This window comes from Bidens hawaiensis, unplaced genomic scaffold (genome assembly GCF_021521415.1).
Source record: "Bidens hawaiensis isolate Kalapana, Puna unplaced genomic scaffold, B.hawaiensis_p1.1 tig00000055_1, whole genome shotgun sequence".
NCBI lineage: Eukaryota > Viridiplantae > Streptophyta > Magnoliopsida > Asterales > Asteraceae > Bidens > Bidens hawaiensis.
Genome location: NW_027491016.1, coordinates 6,559,260 through 6,578,538, shown reverse-complemented (window position 1 = coordinate 6,578,538; position 19,279 = coordinate 6,559,260). Strand labels below are relative to the sequence as shown.

The following is a 19,279-nucleotide window of genomic DNA, read 5'->3' as shown; positions in this document are numbered from 1 at the left end:
CCGATGGTTCTCTTGGATCTGGGTTCTTCCACCTACAAAATGAACAGCACCGTAAACTTACCCCTCAGAAAGGGACAGAGGGGTCCTCTTTGGGGTAACCCTCCGGTGTGAGAATAAGTATTTGTAGGAGAAGATAATGTTATGAGAGTAAGGAAATGGAATGTATTGCTTAATAGCTGAACACTCTGTAATTGGATGTGATTGAGTGTTGTTGTCTGTTGTTATGATGATCTCTCCTTGTGGAGTTGATGCTGTATTTATAGTGCTAGGGTTTCCAATGATTGGGCTCAGACCCAATTAGGGCTTTGTTGGCCTCTTCCAGTTGCTTTGCGCCACGTGTCCTTTGGGACACCTGGTGCTTTCTCATTGGTTATAACCACGTGGTAGCACATGGGTTTTGCTTAGTTGTCCACCTTTCATTGGCAGCTGTCAACATCAGCATATTCTTATTCCTTAAAAAGATACCTTCTGGAAGGTTGTCTGACGTGCACAATCAAGGTTGCCCTAATCCTGATTTGGATAAGGACGAGGTTGATCATGTGCATGTGTGATTTGCGCCTATCCTGAGGATGCGCGAAGTCTTCTCTTTATTCTCACGCGCAGATGTTTCATGCGCAAATGTGATATGCACGAGCATGTGATATGCGCCGCGCGCGGATGCGCTACGCGCATATGTGATATGCGTAAGCATATGTGATGCGTGAGCATCTGTGGTGCCTGAGCATGTGTGATGCCTGAGCATATGTGATGCGTGAGCATATGTGATGCGTGAGCATCTGTGGTGCCTGAGCATGTGTGATGCCTGAGCATGTGTGATGCGTGAGCATCTGTGGTGCCTGAGCATGTGTGATGCCTGAGCATGTGATGCATGAGCATATGTGATATGCGTGAGCATATGTGATATGTGCCATGCGCATAGGTTTTGGCTTTGCGCCTTCATAATGTCTTGATTTCAAGCCTCTTGTCTATATCTTTGTGGGTTGACCCGCCTCGCTCGGTGTTGAGGCGGGTACATACCTCTTCATTTTGTGTGTGCATTGAGTTATAGCAAGCAAAAACAAAGGTCTCTTTTGTTACCTTGAATGGCGCACCGAGGACAAACAAACTCCTTTTTTTTATTCTTTGATTTTCACAATCTAAATGAATAAAAAACTCATTCCCATCCAAACCCAAAACGACCACCACCATCACCCTCGAACACGAAAACTTCAGCGACATCAAGGATTTCTTTTTCCGCAATTTCCGATCCAAACCCTATCGCAATTTAGAAACCCGGAAATCTCACCTTCGACTTTTCCAAACAGGAAACACGTATGCAAATCATCATAGTGCAAAACCGTGTGTTTAACGAGCCAAAGCTCTGATACCACTTGTTAGGAACAAAGCGGCGCAACGGAACATCACACGAACAAGCACACACGATTATACACGCAGTAAACAGAAAAATAAATGATAAACGATAAGCACGACACAAGAATTTTACATGGTTCGGTCCCAACGGGGGACCTACATCCACGGGCTGCAACTAGGCTATCTCATTATAATTGTGCAAAGATTACAATTACATAGCAGGGTTATTTATAAGATATGAATTAGGGTTAAAGACTTAATTAACAAGAAATAATAACGGGCCAAGTCTTGTTCTCCTTGTCACCAATTTGAGCCCACGCCCAAAACTAGCTCAAAGCCTTCACAAATCCTAACATGCTTTACGTCATAATATAATATAAAGTTAAAACAGATTGTGTAAGATTTTATGCTAAAAATAAAAATATAAAAGAAGATGAGAATCAACCAGATAATACAATAATCAATGAGCAAGCTATCTTAAGCTAGGTATTGAAATTAATATCATCAACCTGATGACAAAGACCTATGGCATGGGAGATGTATAGCATATGGCCTCTGAGTTTGATTTATGTTCATCTGCATGTGCATACACTACTTTTTCCATTTATGCATACTCTACTTTTTTTCTTTGCTTACATACAAGCAGAAAGAAAACGCATTTGCATGCGCAATGAGTTACGTTTGTGATGCTTCACAGTTCACATCACCTCTTTTTTTTTAAAGTAAACTTTAGGAGCTTGTGATTCTTATGCATAATTAATATGCTTAACAATAACATTTTGAAAATAAATTATTTAAAAACATATCTTTATCTACTAGTGTTACCTGCTTCTAAACAAACAGTGGAGAACATAATTTCCTTTTACAGTTATATACACCGCTATTCGGATCCCCAAGTTTTTTACTGTTTTTTAGTCACATCTCTTTACTTCTTAAGAGTTAAGATTTCAACTCATGGCCTTTTACGATCAATTAAATAAATTTAGAAAAAAAAACTAACCACTTGAATAAAATTTTAAAATTAAAAACACTAAGGGCTTGTTTGGTTGGAGGATTTCAAAGGATTTCAAGGGAATTGGAATTAGAATTAGAATTCTATTGTTTGGCTTGTTTGGTTGGGCATGAGAAGAAATTGGAATTGGATTTCATTTCCAATCAAATCCATCATTTAATGGAATTTAGATTCCTTACATGTATCAAAGGATTTCAACGGATTTCAAAGGAATTTTCACAATTTACTCAAATAACCCTAGCAAGTAGCAACACATTCATCAACATATTCATCAACTACCACCACCATTTTTTCCGGCCACCAACATTTTATTCCGGCACCACCATTTTTTCCGGCCATCACCAATGCAATTCCGGCGAGATTTGAATCATGTTTTTCCAAGCCGGAAACAACGGTTAATCAACGAATTTTCCGGATAGATGCAAGCGTGCGTTTTCCGGCCGGATCTAGACCCACCTTTTCCGGCCATTTTTAAATCAACGCATCCCTTTTTTTTCGACAGTTTTGATTGCTAGCGGTGGTCGGAGATGGTAGTTGACGGTGCCGACCGACGATGGTGAGTAACAGAGGAGCAGTGGTGGTGGTGTCGATTGTGACCGACGGTGGTGGTCTGTAGCTTCAAAGAAAAAGAGGGAGTTTGATATTCAAATCAAATGGGCAGGATTGGTTATATTTGATAGTTTGAAAGGGTAATTTTGTCTTTTTAGGTGTCTTTACATTCCAATTCCTTTAACAAATGTATAACCAAACAAGATAAGGATTTTCAATGGAGTTCATCAAATTCCAATTCAAATTCCATTTCCCATTCAAATTCCAATTCCATTAAAATCCACGAACCAAACGCACCCTAAGGTCCTGTTCGTTTTAAGGATTTGGAAGGAATTCTAAGGAATGGGATTTTAAATCTCATGAATTGATATGTTCGTTTCATTAAATGAAAGAATGAGAATGGAAACTAAATCCCATCAAATCCCACATTTCATAGGATTTAAAATCCCACCTATTTTATAAGGATTGTTATTGAAAATAAAGGATTGTTTTATTAACCCTAATCTAGGGGTGGCAAATGGGTTGGGTTGGGTTGAGTCGAAACGGGTCATGGGTCGGAACGGGTTAGGGTCGGAATGGGTCAACTAAAAAAGGGTTGTTTTGGTTCGGTTGGAACAGGTTAGGGTCAAAAGGTTCGGGTCAGAACATGTCAAAACGGATTTCGGGTTGGTTTTTTTTTAAAGAACGAGGGCAAATACGGAAACGTTTTAGTGTTTTTACATTTTTCGTTTTTTATTTATATTTTGAGTTATAATTTTTTTATTAAATTTTTTGAAATTTTTTTGGAGGGGTTTTTATTGTTAATAAAAACCCCTAAAAGAATTCAAAAAAATTAATAAAAAAATCATAACTCAAAATATAAATCAAAAACGAAAAATGTAAAAAAACTAAAACGTTCCCTTCATTGTCCTCGTTTTTTTAAAAAAAAAACACCCGAGAATGAAGAAGATTCTAATTCCAATACATATTAACCAACCAAACACATAAAAGGGATTCTCAAACATTCCATTCCATTCAAATTCCAATTCCAATTCCAATTCCAATTCCAATTCCAATTCTAAATCCTTTAAAAAAAGTCCGTAAAACGAACGGGCCCTAAGGGGTTAAGGTACATCGAATCTCATGCAGTTTATGGTGTCATGTCATTTGTGATGTATCTTTGACGTTATATTTTCTCATAATTTTTCAGTATGCAAGATTATATCAACTACCTTTTATTGTCATATATAATTTGATCATACAATATTACACATCGAGTAACTTGAGCATCGGAGTGCCCACAGGTTTTAAGAGCCGTGGGACCTCTAAATAAGTATTTCTTGTGGTTGCATCCTGATTCCTGACCTCGAAAGATGTAACGTACCGACTTCAAAACTACACCAAGCTAGATGGATTCGGACTAAAATTGTTTTTCTCCTTACACTTTTACCCGAGCCCAAAACCTCACGGTGCGGTTTTTGGTGGAAACAATGAGCCCGCCAATTTTCATGGCAGTATTCTATTGAACTTCTGGTCTAATGACATATGAGTGATGGCTATTCCAGGTTCGAAACCTGACTAAAAGGGGTAAGGGGGGGGGGGGGGGGACAGTACTTGGTTTCTACCTTAATGGTGTTCTAGGGTGAGTCATGCTTGGAGTGTCAAAATAATAATGGACAGGTTAACATCTCGTATTACGAAGGCTCATTCGTCTCGTTTCCAACGCTGTTAAAAAAGGTATTCATTTTTGATATCCTAAAGCTAAGGTAAAACTTGGGCCATGATCCAATTCAAAGTTAACAAAATGGCCCAGTTTATAAGAAATTGACCGTTCATTGTGTCCTCTCTACACTGAATACGATTCTACTCAATAGATTTATTCAATCTCGACTCTTGATCTGACGTTTGGTATGTTTTTCGAACCAAAAACCATACATGAACCTGACCAAAGCTAGGCAACAGAGAAACAAAAGGAGACAGTGAAGTATGCCTACTTCTCAAAGGATATATATATCTTTAAGAATCAAATCTAATCTAATTTCTTTATGTTCAAATCAGTGGCAGTCTCAAGAGATGTTTGATTGGATGTGGAACATGCAGGAGGACTCGATTCTTTCATTCATCTATACATATGTTCACCGCCACAATCGTTGACACCACAACAGCAGCAATGGCGAAAACCATATCTTATATCACGGTATCCGAGCTTCTCACCCTCAAAGAGCATGCCATTGTTGACGTAAGGTACGCAACATTAATCATTACAAATATATTCGTCGATCATATATAATCTTGTGGTATCAAACACTTGCATACGAAACTTATTAATCGATTGATTAAACATACAGGGACTTTGAGCGCATTTGTGACGGTCATATAGCCGGTTCACTTCACTTGGCCAGCAATACATTTAAAGACATGATCCCTAATCTCATTCAAACCGCTAAAGCTGACGAGAGAGATACTATAGTGTTTCACTGTGCTTTCAGCCAGGCATGTTACATGCAAATTCGTTTTGTTTTCATTTCTGCTATTTGTTACAAGTTTAGAATAAATTAAGTTATATATTTCAGGTTCGTGGGCCTGAATGCGCACGCCTATTTGCAGACTATCTTGCAGAAGGGAGGGATGATGTAGGAATCAAGAACATTATGGTGTTGGAACACGGTTATAAGGGTTGGGTAGCATCTGGTAAACCTGTATGTCGTTGCAGGGAAACGGTATGCAAAGGTGGACGGTTTGCTAAATCCGAAGCCTCAGGAGCATACGTAGTGGACGGTGCCACCACCACCCCTCCTCGGAGCCATGCCTTCTTTGCGTCTGCCTCCTCCGTCCCTTCTGCCGTTTACCAGCTCACACACGCCCAAAATGGTGAAGACTTGGCTCAAAACTTGGAAAAGTGATGATGACTTGGATGGATTGGCGCCCCCTCTCGTCTCCACTACACACAGTCTAATAATAAGTGTACCATTTACAATTATTTTGTGGTGGTTAATTAATTTAGGATTTTCATGTATATAATCTGGTGCAGTTGCCACACTTCTAAATTGTCCATAAGTCTGTAGGAGCAAGTGTGAACTGGTCCAATTGTACGCGTTTCCATGAAATGTTAATTACCTGGAATTAGCAAGGGAAATTAAAGCCACAATGGCTAATTAGTAATTATATAACCGAAATCATATAAAAACATTATTTTATTACAAGGGGAGGGATCATTTGAGAACCTTGTTGAGTATTAAAAACTTAATAACTTAATTCTTGACCACACATTTAATTAAATAGATTAGATTACGTGGTTGAGATTAAATGTGATTAAAAAATTAAAGTATGAGAGAGAATAAAGATGTACAGTGATTATACTAATTTAAATGTCCGTTACACCTATGTAATAAGTCGACTCAGTGCGTAAAATTATGTAATTTTTTTACGTACATGTAACCTAGATATATTACGTATATGTAAAAAAAATTGTTACGTTGAGTTCTTAAAACTCAAAATGGTTCTCAAAAGAAATCTCCTGTTATTACAAGTATATGTATATATATATGAAGAGGATCAAGAGATAACTTCTTAAAGAGAGAACTAGAGAACTAATAAAAAAATATTTTTAATTTAATTAAAACAAATTAAAAAAAAAAATTTCTATTATTCTTAAATGTTGTTATTGTTCACTAGAAAAAAATATAAAAAAAAATAACAAAAAAAAAACTCATTATAGTGCACATATGCAATACATTGACTTTTTTTATTACGTGTGTGCACTAGTGTGTATTTTGATATGTGCAATAGTGTTAAATAGCATATATGCAATTTTTTTTATATTTTATTAGTACAATAATGTTATATTATATACAAAAATAAAAAAAGCGATATAGTTCATATGTGCATTAGTGTTGTATTACGCATATGCAACAGTGTGTATTGCATACAATTATTAGTGTTGTATTTGTATATATTTAATAGTGTGTATTGTATAATTCAATTGTGTTGGTATTATATGCAATAAAACACTATTGTATATATGAAATAAACATTAGTGCACATATGCATTACATCGACGGCTTTTATTATTTTTTTTAAGAAACACTATCATCTTATTAAAGAAGGAAAAAGATCATAGAATATTTAAAAAGAAAGTTAAAAAATATTTCTTTATTAGTTTTATAGTTCTCTCTTTAAAAGAAGTTCTCTTCAGATACCACACACACATATATATATATGGGATGATGCCACTGACTGGTGTTACTACTGATGAACAATGATTAATTTTTTTTATTTGTAAACCGCTTAAGTTTGTTATACATGTGTATATGAACAGCGAGGAGAGAATCTTAGGTATTTATTTTCAAAGATGGTTGTAATTTATTCTCGTTGTTCTCTATAATAATTGAGGTTAATAAATTGATCGATGTTGAAAGGTCAATCAAAAACATTTATAAATTACCTTTACTAGCTAGGGCAAGTAAGGTGTCGAATCCACAGGGAATCAGTGAAAAGTGCTAATCAAGTTTAATGGTTTTTAATTAATTATACTAGAGTGGACAAACGATGTCAAGCAGTTTGAATATTGATTTGTTTGTAAAATAGTTAGAGAAAACAGTGACACACTTCAGGTTCAGGTAATGCAATAAACTGATAGATGATAATTTATATCAATTGGGAAATCACATAGACATGATTCGTTTATTAGAATAGATAAATGATTACTAGACACAATAGTTCGGTTATGATGATTCACAGAACTTAATCCGAAGAATTAACACAACTGAACACGGTCTACCTAATTACCAGTTCACTAATACAAAACTAAGCATCTATCAATGATTAATGGCAAACGGTTCAATGACGATAAGAACTTAATCCTAAATGTTGATGAACACAAACCAAATAATTGATGATAAATGGAAGTCAGAAAAACAACTGTTAATCGGGTCCAATAAACAAGTAGATTCAATCAACCAAAAGATTAATCAAAACTAAATCCCAATACATGTAATATCCATAAAAATAATCAGCTCATATGCAAACCCTACACCTGAAGTGGTCACGAGTGGTTTAGCCTTACCTCTTCATCATGATTAGCTTGCTTATGGATTTAAAGGATGAAACCATGGATGATTATGATGATTGAGAGGTCTTAGAATGGTGAAGAATGGCCCCAAAATCGCCCAAATATGTTAAGGTATGAAGCATAGGCGGCATAGGGTTGAGCCGGGCTTAAATATGAAGATAAAACCTAAAAATCGTGTTTTTCCACCCAGAAGACCGTAGCCTACGGTCTCCCCACCGTAAGCTACGGTGGGACCGTAGCCTATGGTCATCAGCCACTGCCTTACGGTGACTGGCCCCCCGCACTGTTTTGCCCATAACTTCTTCGTTATAGCTCCGTTTTACGCACCGTTTTTGGCCACGTCTTCGTCTTCAAACTCTCTATCGTTCCATGCAATAAAATCTCTATTTCCACTCCATCTCATATGCGCCAATTTAGCTCCTTTAAGCTCTGCTCACCTGTAAACGTACAACCACTCAAAGTAATCATGTCCAAGACATATAAACACATAAAATACACGATATAACTTACTTAACATACATTATTTCACCCACACATCATAAATAAAGTTGTAAACCACAGGAACTCAATTTCTGATCCCTTCAACTTTTGTGTTTGGAGCGATTCTATTCCGCTATTCACTTTGAACAGTATGCTACTGTTAGCAAATTGGGTTCCAGGGATCAACTTTCTCTTGGAAGGTGGAGTCATGATTTACACACAATCACAAACAAACTGAATTGAAACAGATGCAATTAATTAATAAAATGAAAAGAAATTGAGATATGAACAAAATAACACAAACACAGATTTGATATATCACTTACAAATCGTTTCTTGTTCTACAATTACAAACTGAAACATTCGCTTGTTTATATAGGGGATGAAGAGGCGCTTCCAAATGTTGCTTTAATCAGTTACAGCGGTTGTTAAACAATCGTCTAACTATGTTTGTTTAGTTGCCATGACTTCTACCCTAATCTAAATGCTTACGTACTGATATATGTGCCTTATTTTTCCTAAAGTCTTTTTGGCCCAATACTAATACAAATAACTATTTTAAATACAAACTTTAATCTGAATAATTAAACGTAGCAGCTATGGTGAACAAGGATTATTATCCAATAGTTACAACCATGTAACAACTTACACATTGGTTATTGTACTTGCAATTCGATCTATTTAATACTCAAACTATGAACAAATACAGAAGTAATCTGTGTTATCTCTAACGAATTAACTATCATAACAGGACTTTTGATAAATCTCAAGAGGTGAAAAATATACAACAGTCCATGAGTGTGGCTTTTATCAATCAAACAAGATTTATAAGATGACCAGCTGAACTCTTTCTGAAAGATTGTTTAATTTTTTCAAGCTCCAATTTCACTACCTCCATACTAGGCCTTTTTCTTGCCTTCTAGCTCGATACAGTCTTTTGCAATCCTGGCAACATGATTAATGTGGTCATTGAACCCGTACTTCTTCAATTGGTCGTCAAGAATTTGAATCAAACAACCCCTTTCTAGTGATGAAACGAAAAAGATTGCCAAACCTAAGTCACTTTCAGTTCCATCATATGAAAAGAGTTTTCTTCCTGTGATAAGCTCCACAAGAACCATGCCAAAGCTGTAAACATCACTTTTCTCTGTCAAAATTCCTGATCGGAAGTACTCAGGATCTATGTATCCAAGAGTCCCATGCACCAATGTTTGTATGTGAGTCTGATTCCTAGGAATGTATCTTGAGATCCCAAAATCAGAAACTTTAACAGTGTAATTTTCAGTCAACAATATATTTGATGATTTAATATCTCTGTGAACGATTTGTGTGGTTGAGTGAATATGAGCAAGGGCTTCTGCGGTCTGTGTAGCTATGTTTAATCGTCTTTCGAATGTCATGGAAGACACATAGTCTTTTTCATGTAGGTGGTGGAAGACGGTCTTGTTGGTTACAAACTCATAGACTAGAAGAGGAGTCGGTGTCTCTAGGCAACAACCCAAGAGTTTGACAATATTTGAGTGGCTAACCTTTGAAAGCATGATTACCTCATTGATAAATTGCTCGATTTGATTCGTGTCAATAGATTTAGATTTTTTAATGGCAACCATTGTTTTATCTTCTAATGTACCTTTATAAACAGTACCATAGCCTCCTTGACCTATAACATTGGTTTTGTGAAAGTTGTTAGTCGCTTTTTCAAGAATTCTTGCTGCAAAGATCTTGGTCATGTTGGAAGGTTCTTTAGATTCAAATAGAACTTTTTGCAGAATTAAGCCGCCATTTTTCTTGAACAACATCTCTCTACTCTTTATTGTCCTCCTTTGCTTGAGTCCGAAGCATAAGATAAGTGTTAAAACAAATGAAGCTGCAGGGCCTGTGCCGATGGCTGCCAAACAAAAGGATTTTATTAGAAAACATTTTGCATAACACGCTCATGGATACTCATAAAAAGCCTTGGTAGACATACAATATGGTGGACTCGATATGTCTTTGTCTACATGAATCTGGCTAACCTAAGTGTGAGCTATTGTAGCTGACATCTTTTCTCTTTCTTAGTGAGTGCAACTGCTACATGAGCCCGTGCAACTGTTTTAGCCAAGCTGGGTAAGACAGCGTACAAGATCCCGAGTTTGAATAATTGATTCCTCTAAGTCTATATGAACCACTTAGCGTAAACTAGACAATTCTATTTTTTGGGTACGTATTGTTTTGATTTATCTGAACAAAGTTAGCTTCAATTTATATCCCAAGGATTCATACAGCTTACAGTCGCCTGAATGATCCCATACGAACCAACTTGCCCAAGGCTCAAACCTATATGAATATGGGATATAGACCAGATCTTAATTGGTGGATTTGTGTGAGTCAATTCAGGCGAAACAGAATCATTAAGCATTTGTAATGTTACCTATGTTTCAACAAGTGTCATTAAGCATTTGTAATGTTACTTATGAGACTCATGGTGTAGTGGAGAAGTGGTTAAATCCTCCCAGTACATCCAATAACTAGTTTTCCTTTAATGTTTTGTTTACTTGTTATATAAATAAGAGCTGGTTTTCGTTCAGTTTCATGTAGCCAAGTAATCTTTCAACTTTCCAGTACTGCAATTCCAAGCTATTCAAATTAATATTAGTAATCGTTTCCATCTTCTACTTACGAACTTTGCCCACCTGGGCACCTTCTCCAGCCAAAACTCACAATCCAGCAGCCACAAGTGGTAACATACGTACGATCCAAACCGAAACAATGAACACTTAACAATCGAACCATTATATATACCCTTACATACTAACATACAAAGTTATCATTACTACTCAGGGTAAAGTCATCTGAAAATGAGTGTCTACTTACCGATGTATAAGGAATTTCCATGTGACTTATAAGCTGCATCTAACCGATGACAACCGCCCCCAAATAAATTACCATCACCAATCATCCCAAAGGGGCACGGACATGTGTAGCTCCCATTCGTGTTAACACAATCATATAAGCAAAAAGTTATAGGTCCTTCACACTCATTGATATCTGAAAAACATCACGAACTGGCTTCAAGATTACGCATATTCACTGAAATACATTGATGGTATTAAGTATTAACTAAACATAAACTACGCTTACCCTGGCAACCATTAGGGAGGTATGGGTTTCCTCGGTAACCACTAGCACAACGGCATCTATAGCCTGGGAGACCTTGATCTGTTCTTTCAAAGTAGTCCAAACAGTCACTATTTTCTGTACATAAATAAATTGTTTTGTTCTTCTTTGCTTCTTTACAATTCGTGTTCCCAACAGTCCATTCAAGGGCTACTGGGAAAGACCTATTCTTCATGTTATCAAGATCTGTTTCTTGAAATGTGTATTGATCTTTCTCAACAAGAAATCCATATGCGCAATTATTAAAACTCCAATTCCCTACTCTCCTTGTGACTCTTTGTGCATGGATACGAAACTCGGTCATCATATAAGGAACGGGTACTTGCATGCAACCTTGGCCAATACATGAACCATTTGCTAAACTCTTACAGCTGATCCTCGATATACATCCGGTTATGTCATGATTACCATTTACGTCCACGAGGTCGGCTCTAGTGCCACAACCAACTGTAGTAAGGAGGTTCGTCGTGCTTGATATTCGGAATCTGGATAACCTTATTTTGGGTTGTAATCGGCTTAGACTGCCAATTCTGTTGTAGCAACTATAGGCCATTGGCAAGTAGCCATGCATAAGACCATCTATTGATATGTCTAAGAGTTTGAAATTGGTTTTCATGACCCTTAAAGTTGTACAATTTACTTGGTAGGATTCGCTCAAGAAGCAGTCCTTTCGTATCCCAAACGGATACGGAATTGTAATATTCCCACATTTATTTGGGCACCCAGGAAGGGATTGAGCTACTTCGGATGCTGCTTTTATTCTTGGAAGTAACACTAACAGTATTGTGAAACGATGAACATGTTTGAGCAACATGGGCACCGCCAATTTGTGGACTCCAGAGTTGGAGATGCTCTAAGGTTCACTTGTGGTTCAAGGTAAATATATAGGTAATAGTAAGGCTTATTTATCTTATATGCATATGGCATACCCTCTAAATTGCACTCATCTATTGTGTATAAGGTTGTTTGGAAAAACCGACAAGAGAAAAAATGATAGAACCAATGCTGATCATTGGTTGGTTTTGTTGTTTTATTTTTGGCTCACAAACTTTTAGCCACCTTGGAGTTTGAATTATATTTGTGTGATTTTGTTTATATACGTATGTAATTAGTGCAATAGCCACCATTATATAATGTCCACAATCTGTAAGCATAATCAAGTTTGAAATGGTCCATAAAGAAAGAACACGAATTCACCTTTGTCCCACAGTTATTTCAAGGTGAAGATTTGGGTTTTCTGATTAGATAACTCAATAATATACCAATGTTATCATCAATAAATCTTGACAACCCGAAAGATAATATTGAAAAAGCTTCATCAGCTTTCTATTTAATTTTGAAAAAACAATATCGATCTAATACGAATAAGTTCTGGCATCCTTTTATGTTTTTAGAAAACCAAAATATATTTTTAACTAAATCCATGGAATTTTACAAATTTTAACTATTAAGGTTGCTGGTTTACCAATCCAAATTGATTGAAAAGCTTGTTGGTGTTTGGTACGTTTGACGGTCTGTAGGGAGAAGGTACATTTAGAGGAGGGATGGAGCTTATACAAGAAGGAAAAGATTACTTAAGCTGACGTTAAATCACTTACTAATTGACATAATCACCAGCTCGTCATTATCACTTATCATCAAATTCAAGAAAAGATGATTAGGGAATTCGAAATATCAAGAGATTGCATGGTGAAGAAGGTAAGTTTTTGTCCCAACATAAATATGCACAATATTTGTTAAATAAGTTTGGTATGGCAGCCTACAAATATGTTAGGTGGTAATTAATATAGATTGCCAATTGTAGTAATATCATAATATTTGAACTTTGATTTATTTCCACTTGATTTAATCCACTGATGACCCGTTCAAGCATTTGACTTTCCCTTATAATTTGACATAAAATTGACCCCTAAAAATAAGACCCCTTCCAAATGCCATCATATTAATATGATTCCTTATGTGATTTCAATGGCATTACCACTGCTATTATTACTAAAGAACTCGTATTGCCAAAATAACAAGTTGGCCCACTCAGGTAATACTTACAGTAGCATTTAAGGATCAATCTGTTAAGTTTGGTGGAATAAGGGTTGACAGACAATGAGGTTGCTGCTTCACAAAACATCGGATCAATTGCCTTGAATGCTAAAAACTCCTGCAATTTGTTGCGTTTATTTACTTCATTTGATCTCTTTGATAAACATTAGAGGGGATCAATTGTAATAATAGAATCGTTAATGAAGATGGCAGCTATTGATTTGAGAGTTATCTCCTTCTCTTCTCTGTGATTCTTCTTATTCTTCATCTTTAGCTCTTAATCCCTTGGTTACCATTTTGTATCATAACGAAATGGGTGTCAACTCCCATAAACGCAAGTGAACACTTGCAATTGAATATTGGTGAGAATTTGGCTGATGGACTTAAATTTAAAAGGCTAGTGGGTGGCCTTTGTTGTTTCCTTGATCTCACGGTGACACGCTTTATGCATAAAATGTTAAGCAGCTAAGCATGTACAAAGCTACATTGCAGGACCAGTTGCATACATCCCAGATCCGGTTTCAAGTCCAAGTTCCCACATCCCCGCCCGCAATTCTCATGAAATATCTTGGGCCAAGTTTTGCACCTCATCACCACCCCGTTTGTCGCCATCAACCAAGTTGCCATTTGCGAGCCCATTGCAGGACTACGGGCCTCCATCCCATGGTACTCCTTGTTGTCGCGTCGTTCCTTTGCATGACTATAGTCCTCCAAAAACTTGTGGGTCGTTACTTTATTTCACTATATTTTTGTTTTTTTTACACGATAAGAACTTTCCAATCCTATGGGATCACCAACACTGAAAATGTAGACGGTAGCAAGAACTTTCAAATCCTGCAGATGACAATGAAGATGTAGATTCAGTGCGAACTCAAGCAAAATCTGCTACACCAGCTCTATAAACCAATATCGAAGCCGTATTTTAATTTTATATACTTTTTGCTGTCTTTTTTTTATTAATTTCACTTTGAGCATTTTATTTCCTTCCACTTCGATTGCGGGTAGTATTAGAGAGTATAGTTATGTTAACTGTTAAGCCCACATAGCAGGTTTATTTTCGATATATATGTGGGATTCTTCTCTATTATATTAGTTGCATCACCATATTTAACAAGGTGAGCTGTTTGGATGACTATACCAAGACTCTGAATTCAACAAAATCTATCGGTATGATAAGTAAGTTACAAGTGTTATGGTATGTCAAAATTGATCGATCTTCTCATTATCACCAATCAAATCTATATACAAAGATTAGCCTAATATGTTTTGGTATGAGATTACAATTCAATATTCAAATCTCCTATTTTCTATCAAAGATATAAAATATATTCTTTACATAAATATGTCGGCTATTACACCCCCGCAGTCGAAACTGGAGAGTCTCGAATGTTGAGAATGTTCTTGAAATCATCAAACAGAACAAAAGGGAGTCCTTTGGAGAAGATATCGGCAATCTGATAACGAGACGGGATGTGAACAACCCGAACCTCACCTCTGGCAACCTTGTCACGAACGAAGTGGATATCCAACTCAATGTGCTTTGTGCGTTGATGTTGAACCGGGTTGCCTGATAGGTAAACAGCACTAATATTGTCACAAAAAACTAATGTTACATGCGATGGCTGGTGATGAAGCTCCAATAGCAGGTTTCGAAGCCAACATGTTTCTGATTCGACATTGGCGACGCCACGGTATTTGGTCTCGGCGCTTGAACGAGAAATAACAGGCTGTCGTTTGGAGGACCAAGAGAGAAGATTGTGCCCTAAGTACACGCAATATCCAGAAGTAGAGAGACGCGTGTCGAGAAAATCGGCCCAATCCGCGTCCGTATAAGAAACGAGTTTATTAATCTTCGATTTATAAAAATAAAGACCTTGAGAGATAGTACCCTGAACATACCATAAAATGCGTGTCAATGCGTTCAAGTGTGACGTGCGAGGAGCATGCATGTGCATGCAAACTTGTTGAACCACGTAGCTGATGTCAGGACGCGTAAACGTGAGATACTGAAGGGCATCCGGCTAATTGTCGGTATTGTGTACCACCGTCTTCGAGTAACTTACCAAACGTGGCACTTAGTTTGGACTTAGTATCCACAGGTGTAGATAGGGGTTTGCAATCCCGCAAGCCGATACTTGTGTTGGGAAAGAAACAAATAATCACGGTGCCGGGTCACTGAGATGCCAAGAAAGTAACTAAGTGGACTCAAATCTTTCATAGCAAACTCGGTAGATAAATGATGCATGAAGCGGTCTCGTAAGGCATTAGAGGACGTAACAAGAATTATATCATCAACATATAGGAGAATGTAAGCAATATCAGTCCCATTCTTGTAGATAAAGAGTGAGTGATCACAAAGGCTATGTCGAAAACCGAGCTTGTAAACATAATCGGCAAACTGTTGGTACCACGCGCGTGGTTCTTGCTTTAACCCATATAACGACTTTTTCAATAAACATACATGATTAGGGTACTTAGTATCTTTGAATCCCGGCGATTGGTACATATAAACTGTTTCTTTTAAATTGCCATGTAAAAATGCGTTCTTGACGTCAAGTTGATGGAAGGCCAAGACCGAGAAACTGCTAATGACAAAACTGTTCTGATGGTAGCCGGTTTTAAAACCGGGCTAAATGTCTTCCCGTAATCAACTCCAACCTGTTGGGACCTGTCATCACAAACTAAACGAGCTTTGTAGCGCTCTAAAGAACCATCATATTTGACTTTGTGTTTAAATATCCACATGCTACGTATGACATTCATATTATGTGACCGGGGAACTAACTCCCCCGTGTTATTACTAATAAGGGCCTGGAACTCGTCGTTCATGGCCAAATTCCAATCTGGATTTCGAAGAGCGATAGTGAGTGTTCGAGGTAATGGTGAGAGTGTGGATGCACTTAGGTTGATGGGTTTGTGAAGTTTCAATATGCCGGACATACTACGGGTATGAACCGTGCGAGTAGCTGGGGCTGGAATAGGTGGGTTTGATATTGTTGGTTCAGGAACAAAAGTAGAGGGTTGATTGGTTGTGTCTTGTGGAGGCTTGTCCGGGATTGGGCTGGGGCGGTGGGTGTTGTGGTGTTAACTTGGGCAGGGGGTTTGGGGCAGCGAGAGTAGGTTTGTAATGTAGTGGGGGTTAGGTTGTAACAGGAGCTAAAAGATAAAGTTTAAAATTCAAATGTTGTTGACTAGTTCATTTAGTTAGTTTCTATATTTTAGTAAAGGAGTAAATTACTCCTATTAATTTGGCATCTCTTATGTATATATGGATGTATTGTAAAAGTGAATAAACAACCTTTTGACTCTTTCATGGTATCAGCCAGAGTCCTTAAACCCTAGCCTTCTCTTTCATTATTGCAGAATTTTTTTCCTTCACTGTCAAATGGCCGGACCAACAAACTTCTCCACTGACTCCATAACCACCCCTATACATACTCTTCTCCACCTAATAACAATCAAGCTTTCCTCTAATAACTTTCTCCCATGGAAAAATCAAGTGTACCTGGTCCTCTCTTACATGAATCTTCTTCATCATATTGATGGTTCGACTTCTGCTCCGTCTGAATACACCATCGCTGATGGTAAATCACATCCGAACCCAGCCTTCATTACCTGGAAGGAGGAGGATCAACGGGTTATTCTACTCCTTCAATCCACTCTCACTGAAGAAGCAATGTCCGAAGTCATCGGACATACCACTGCTCATCAGGTGTGGCGTGCTCTTGAACGCGCCTACAGTCACAACCCTATTGAGCGTATGCATACCCTCCTAGACTCGCTTCGTCAATTACAGAAGGGTACTTCATCTGTTTCCGAATTTTGCAAGAAGTTCAAATCCATAACTGATCAACTCGCTGCCGTCGGACACTTCGTTTCTGATGAGGACAAGCGTCACTCTTTTCTTTGTGGCCTTGGTTCTTCGTTTGAAATGTTCTCTACCGCTCAACGGATGGTTCGTCCCGCTCCTCCCTTTCGCGATATTCTAGACCAAGCCGAAAATCATGAACTTTTCCTACAGACTCTAAATACTCAGTCACCACCCCCGACTGATTTCTCAGCCCAGTCCAACCGATTCTCTCAGCATCCCAAATCCTCTCGTGGCTCGTCATCCGGTCGGTTTCGTGGCTCCTCATACGGGCGTGGTCGATCCACCACTAATAGGCAACCACCTCACTGCCAGTTGTGCAGAAAAGATGGTCACTATGCAAGCTCTTGCCCAGATCTTGCCTCGTATGCTCAACGGATCACACCCCTAGATGCAAATCTCGCTCAAGCCTTCCATGCTCAATGCAATGTCAATTCGGATTAGACCGCTGATTCCGATGCCACCGCCCATATGCTCCGCTCTACCGATGGTCTTGATGAATCTCACACCAACACGGGTAATAATTATGTCACTTTCAGTAACGGTCAATCGTTACCGGTTACCCAAATCGGCAGCACTACAATTAATGACATTCCTTTAAATAATGTGCTTGTGGTGCCTAATATTACTGATGTGCTCTAAATTATAGACAATGTTATATAAATATTCCCTACATTTTAATCCATGCTTGAGCTAGTTTTTATTTAAAAATATATCTAATTATTAATTTTATTATAAATGTGTTGAATTCTCGTAAGAATTTTATTACTTACAATTAACAATTCTTTAAGTGGACTTTAATGACAAATTAATTGAGATGTTATTTGATGCTTTCTTTTATTCTTTCTTTTAGACGTATGTGCATTCAAGAATGAATTCTTTAATTGCAAAAGTCAAGTTAGGGTCTCCAATATATTAAATGGAATATAAAAGAATTAAGCTAAGACTTGAATGGAAACATCACGTGGGCTGAGTCACGGCTTCACCATCTCAATGGGGTTAAGGAATTGGGCCACAAGATAATTAATGGGCTAGGTCAGTTAGGAAGTTGTTTATATGATTGGAAAAGAATTATAAAGGGACGGCTACTGAAGGGAGTCGGGAGATTGGAGACGCAACAAAGGCAAAAGGGGAAAAGGAGAAGAGGAAGAAATTCAAGCGGAGAGTGTCTGAGTTCAACACCTACTCATCTAAATGTCATTATTATTCGGTTCGAATTTATTGTTTTCTTTATGGATTCAATTTTTGAACTTTAGTTATTTGGTTTGTTCTTGAGTATGGTTGTTGGCTAAACCCTTAAACTCCCTAGGTTATGATGAACTTTTGTTGATGTTGGATTTTGGTTTGGATTTGTTTTTGTTATGGTTTATGATTAAGTAAAAGGTTTATTGTTATTCATATCGATGCATATGTGTGTTTAGGATTTTTTGGTGAATTTTATTGTTTCAGGATTATGTTAGGACATCTACTGTTTGTTTTTGACTAATTTATGGTTGATATGCATTAAAGCCATAGGAACAATATTAATAAATCAAATAGACCTAAGCATGCTGTTAATCTAAATAGCTGAGAGGTGATAGATTATATGATAAGTCTTGGTTGTTTAAGATTGCTAGATTTAGTTCTTCGTAAGGAGTCCGTCTAGGCTTGATTTTTCACTTTGTTTATCTAGTCGAGTGAATACTTTAAACTACCTTTGATTTTCACGCTGTAAGGTAGGATTTCTTATAGAGGTACTGGTCATAAAATAATTAGGGACCGTAAGCGAGCCTAATTA

General features: G+C 37.4%; 1 protein-coding gene and 1 pseudogene across 1 annotated transcript; one reads left to right on the top strand and one right to left on the bottom strand.

The window, feature by feature from the left end:
- The first annotated feature begins 5,057 nt into the window (after positions 1–5,057).
- On the top strand, positions 5,058–5,793 carry LOC143542869 (arsenate reductase 2.2-like). Its single transcript, XM_077035376.1, has 3 exons — positions 5,058–5,134; positions 5,239–5,383; positions 5,464–5,793. Exons 1-3 carry the CDS (start codon positions 5,061–5,063, stop codon positions 5,791–5,793), a joined length of 549 nt encoding a protein of 182 aa, XP_076891491.1. The 5' UTR covers positions 5,058–5,060.
- Positions 5,794–9,340: 3,547 nt separating this feature from the next.
- Positions 9,341–11,901, bottom strand: LOC143542780 (wall-associated receptor kinase 2 pseudogene; annotated as a pseudogene).
- Positions 11,902–19,279: the final 7,378 nt, after the last annotated feature.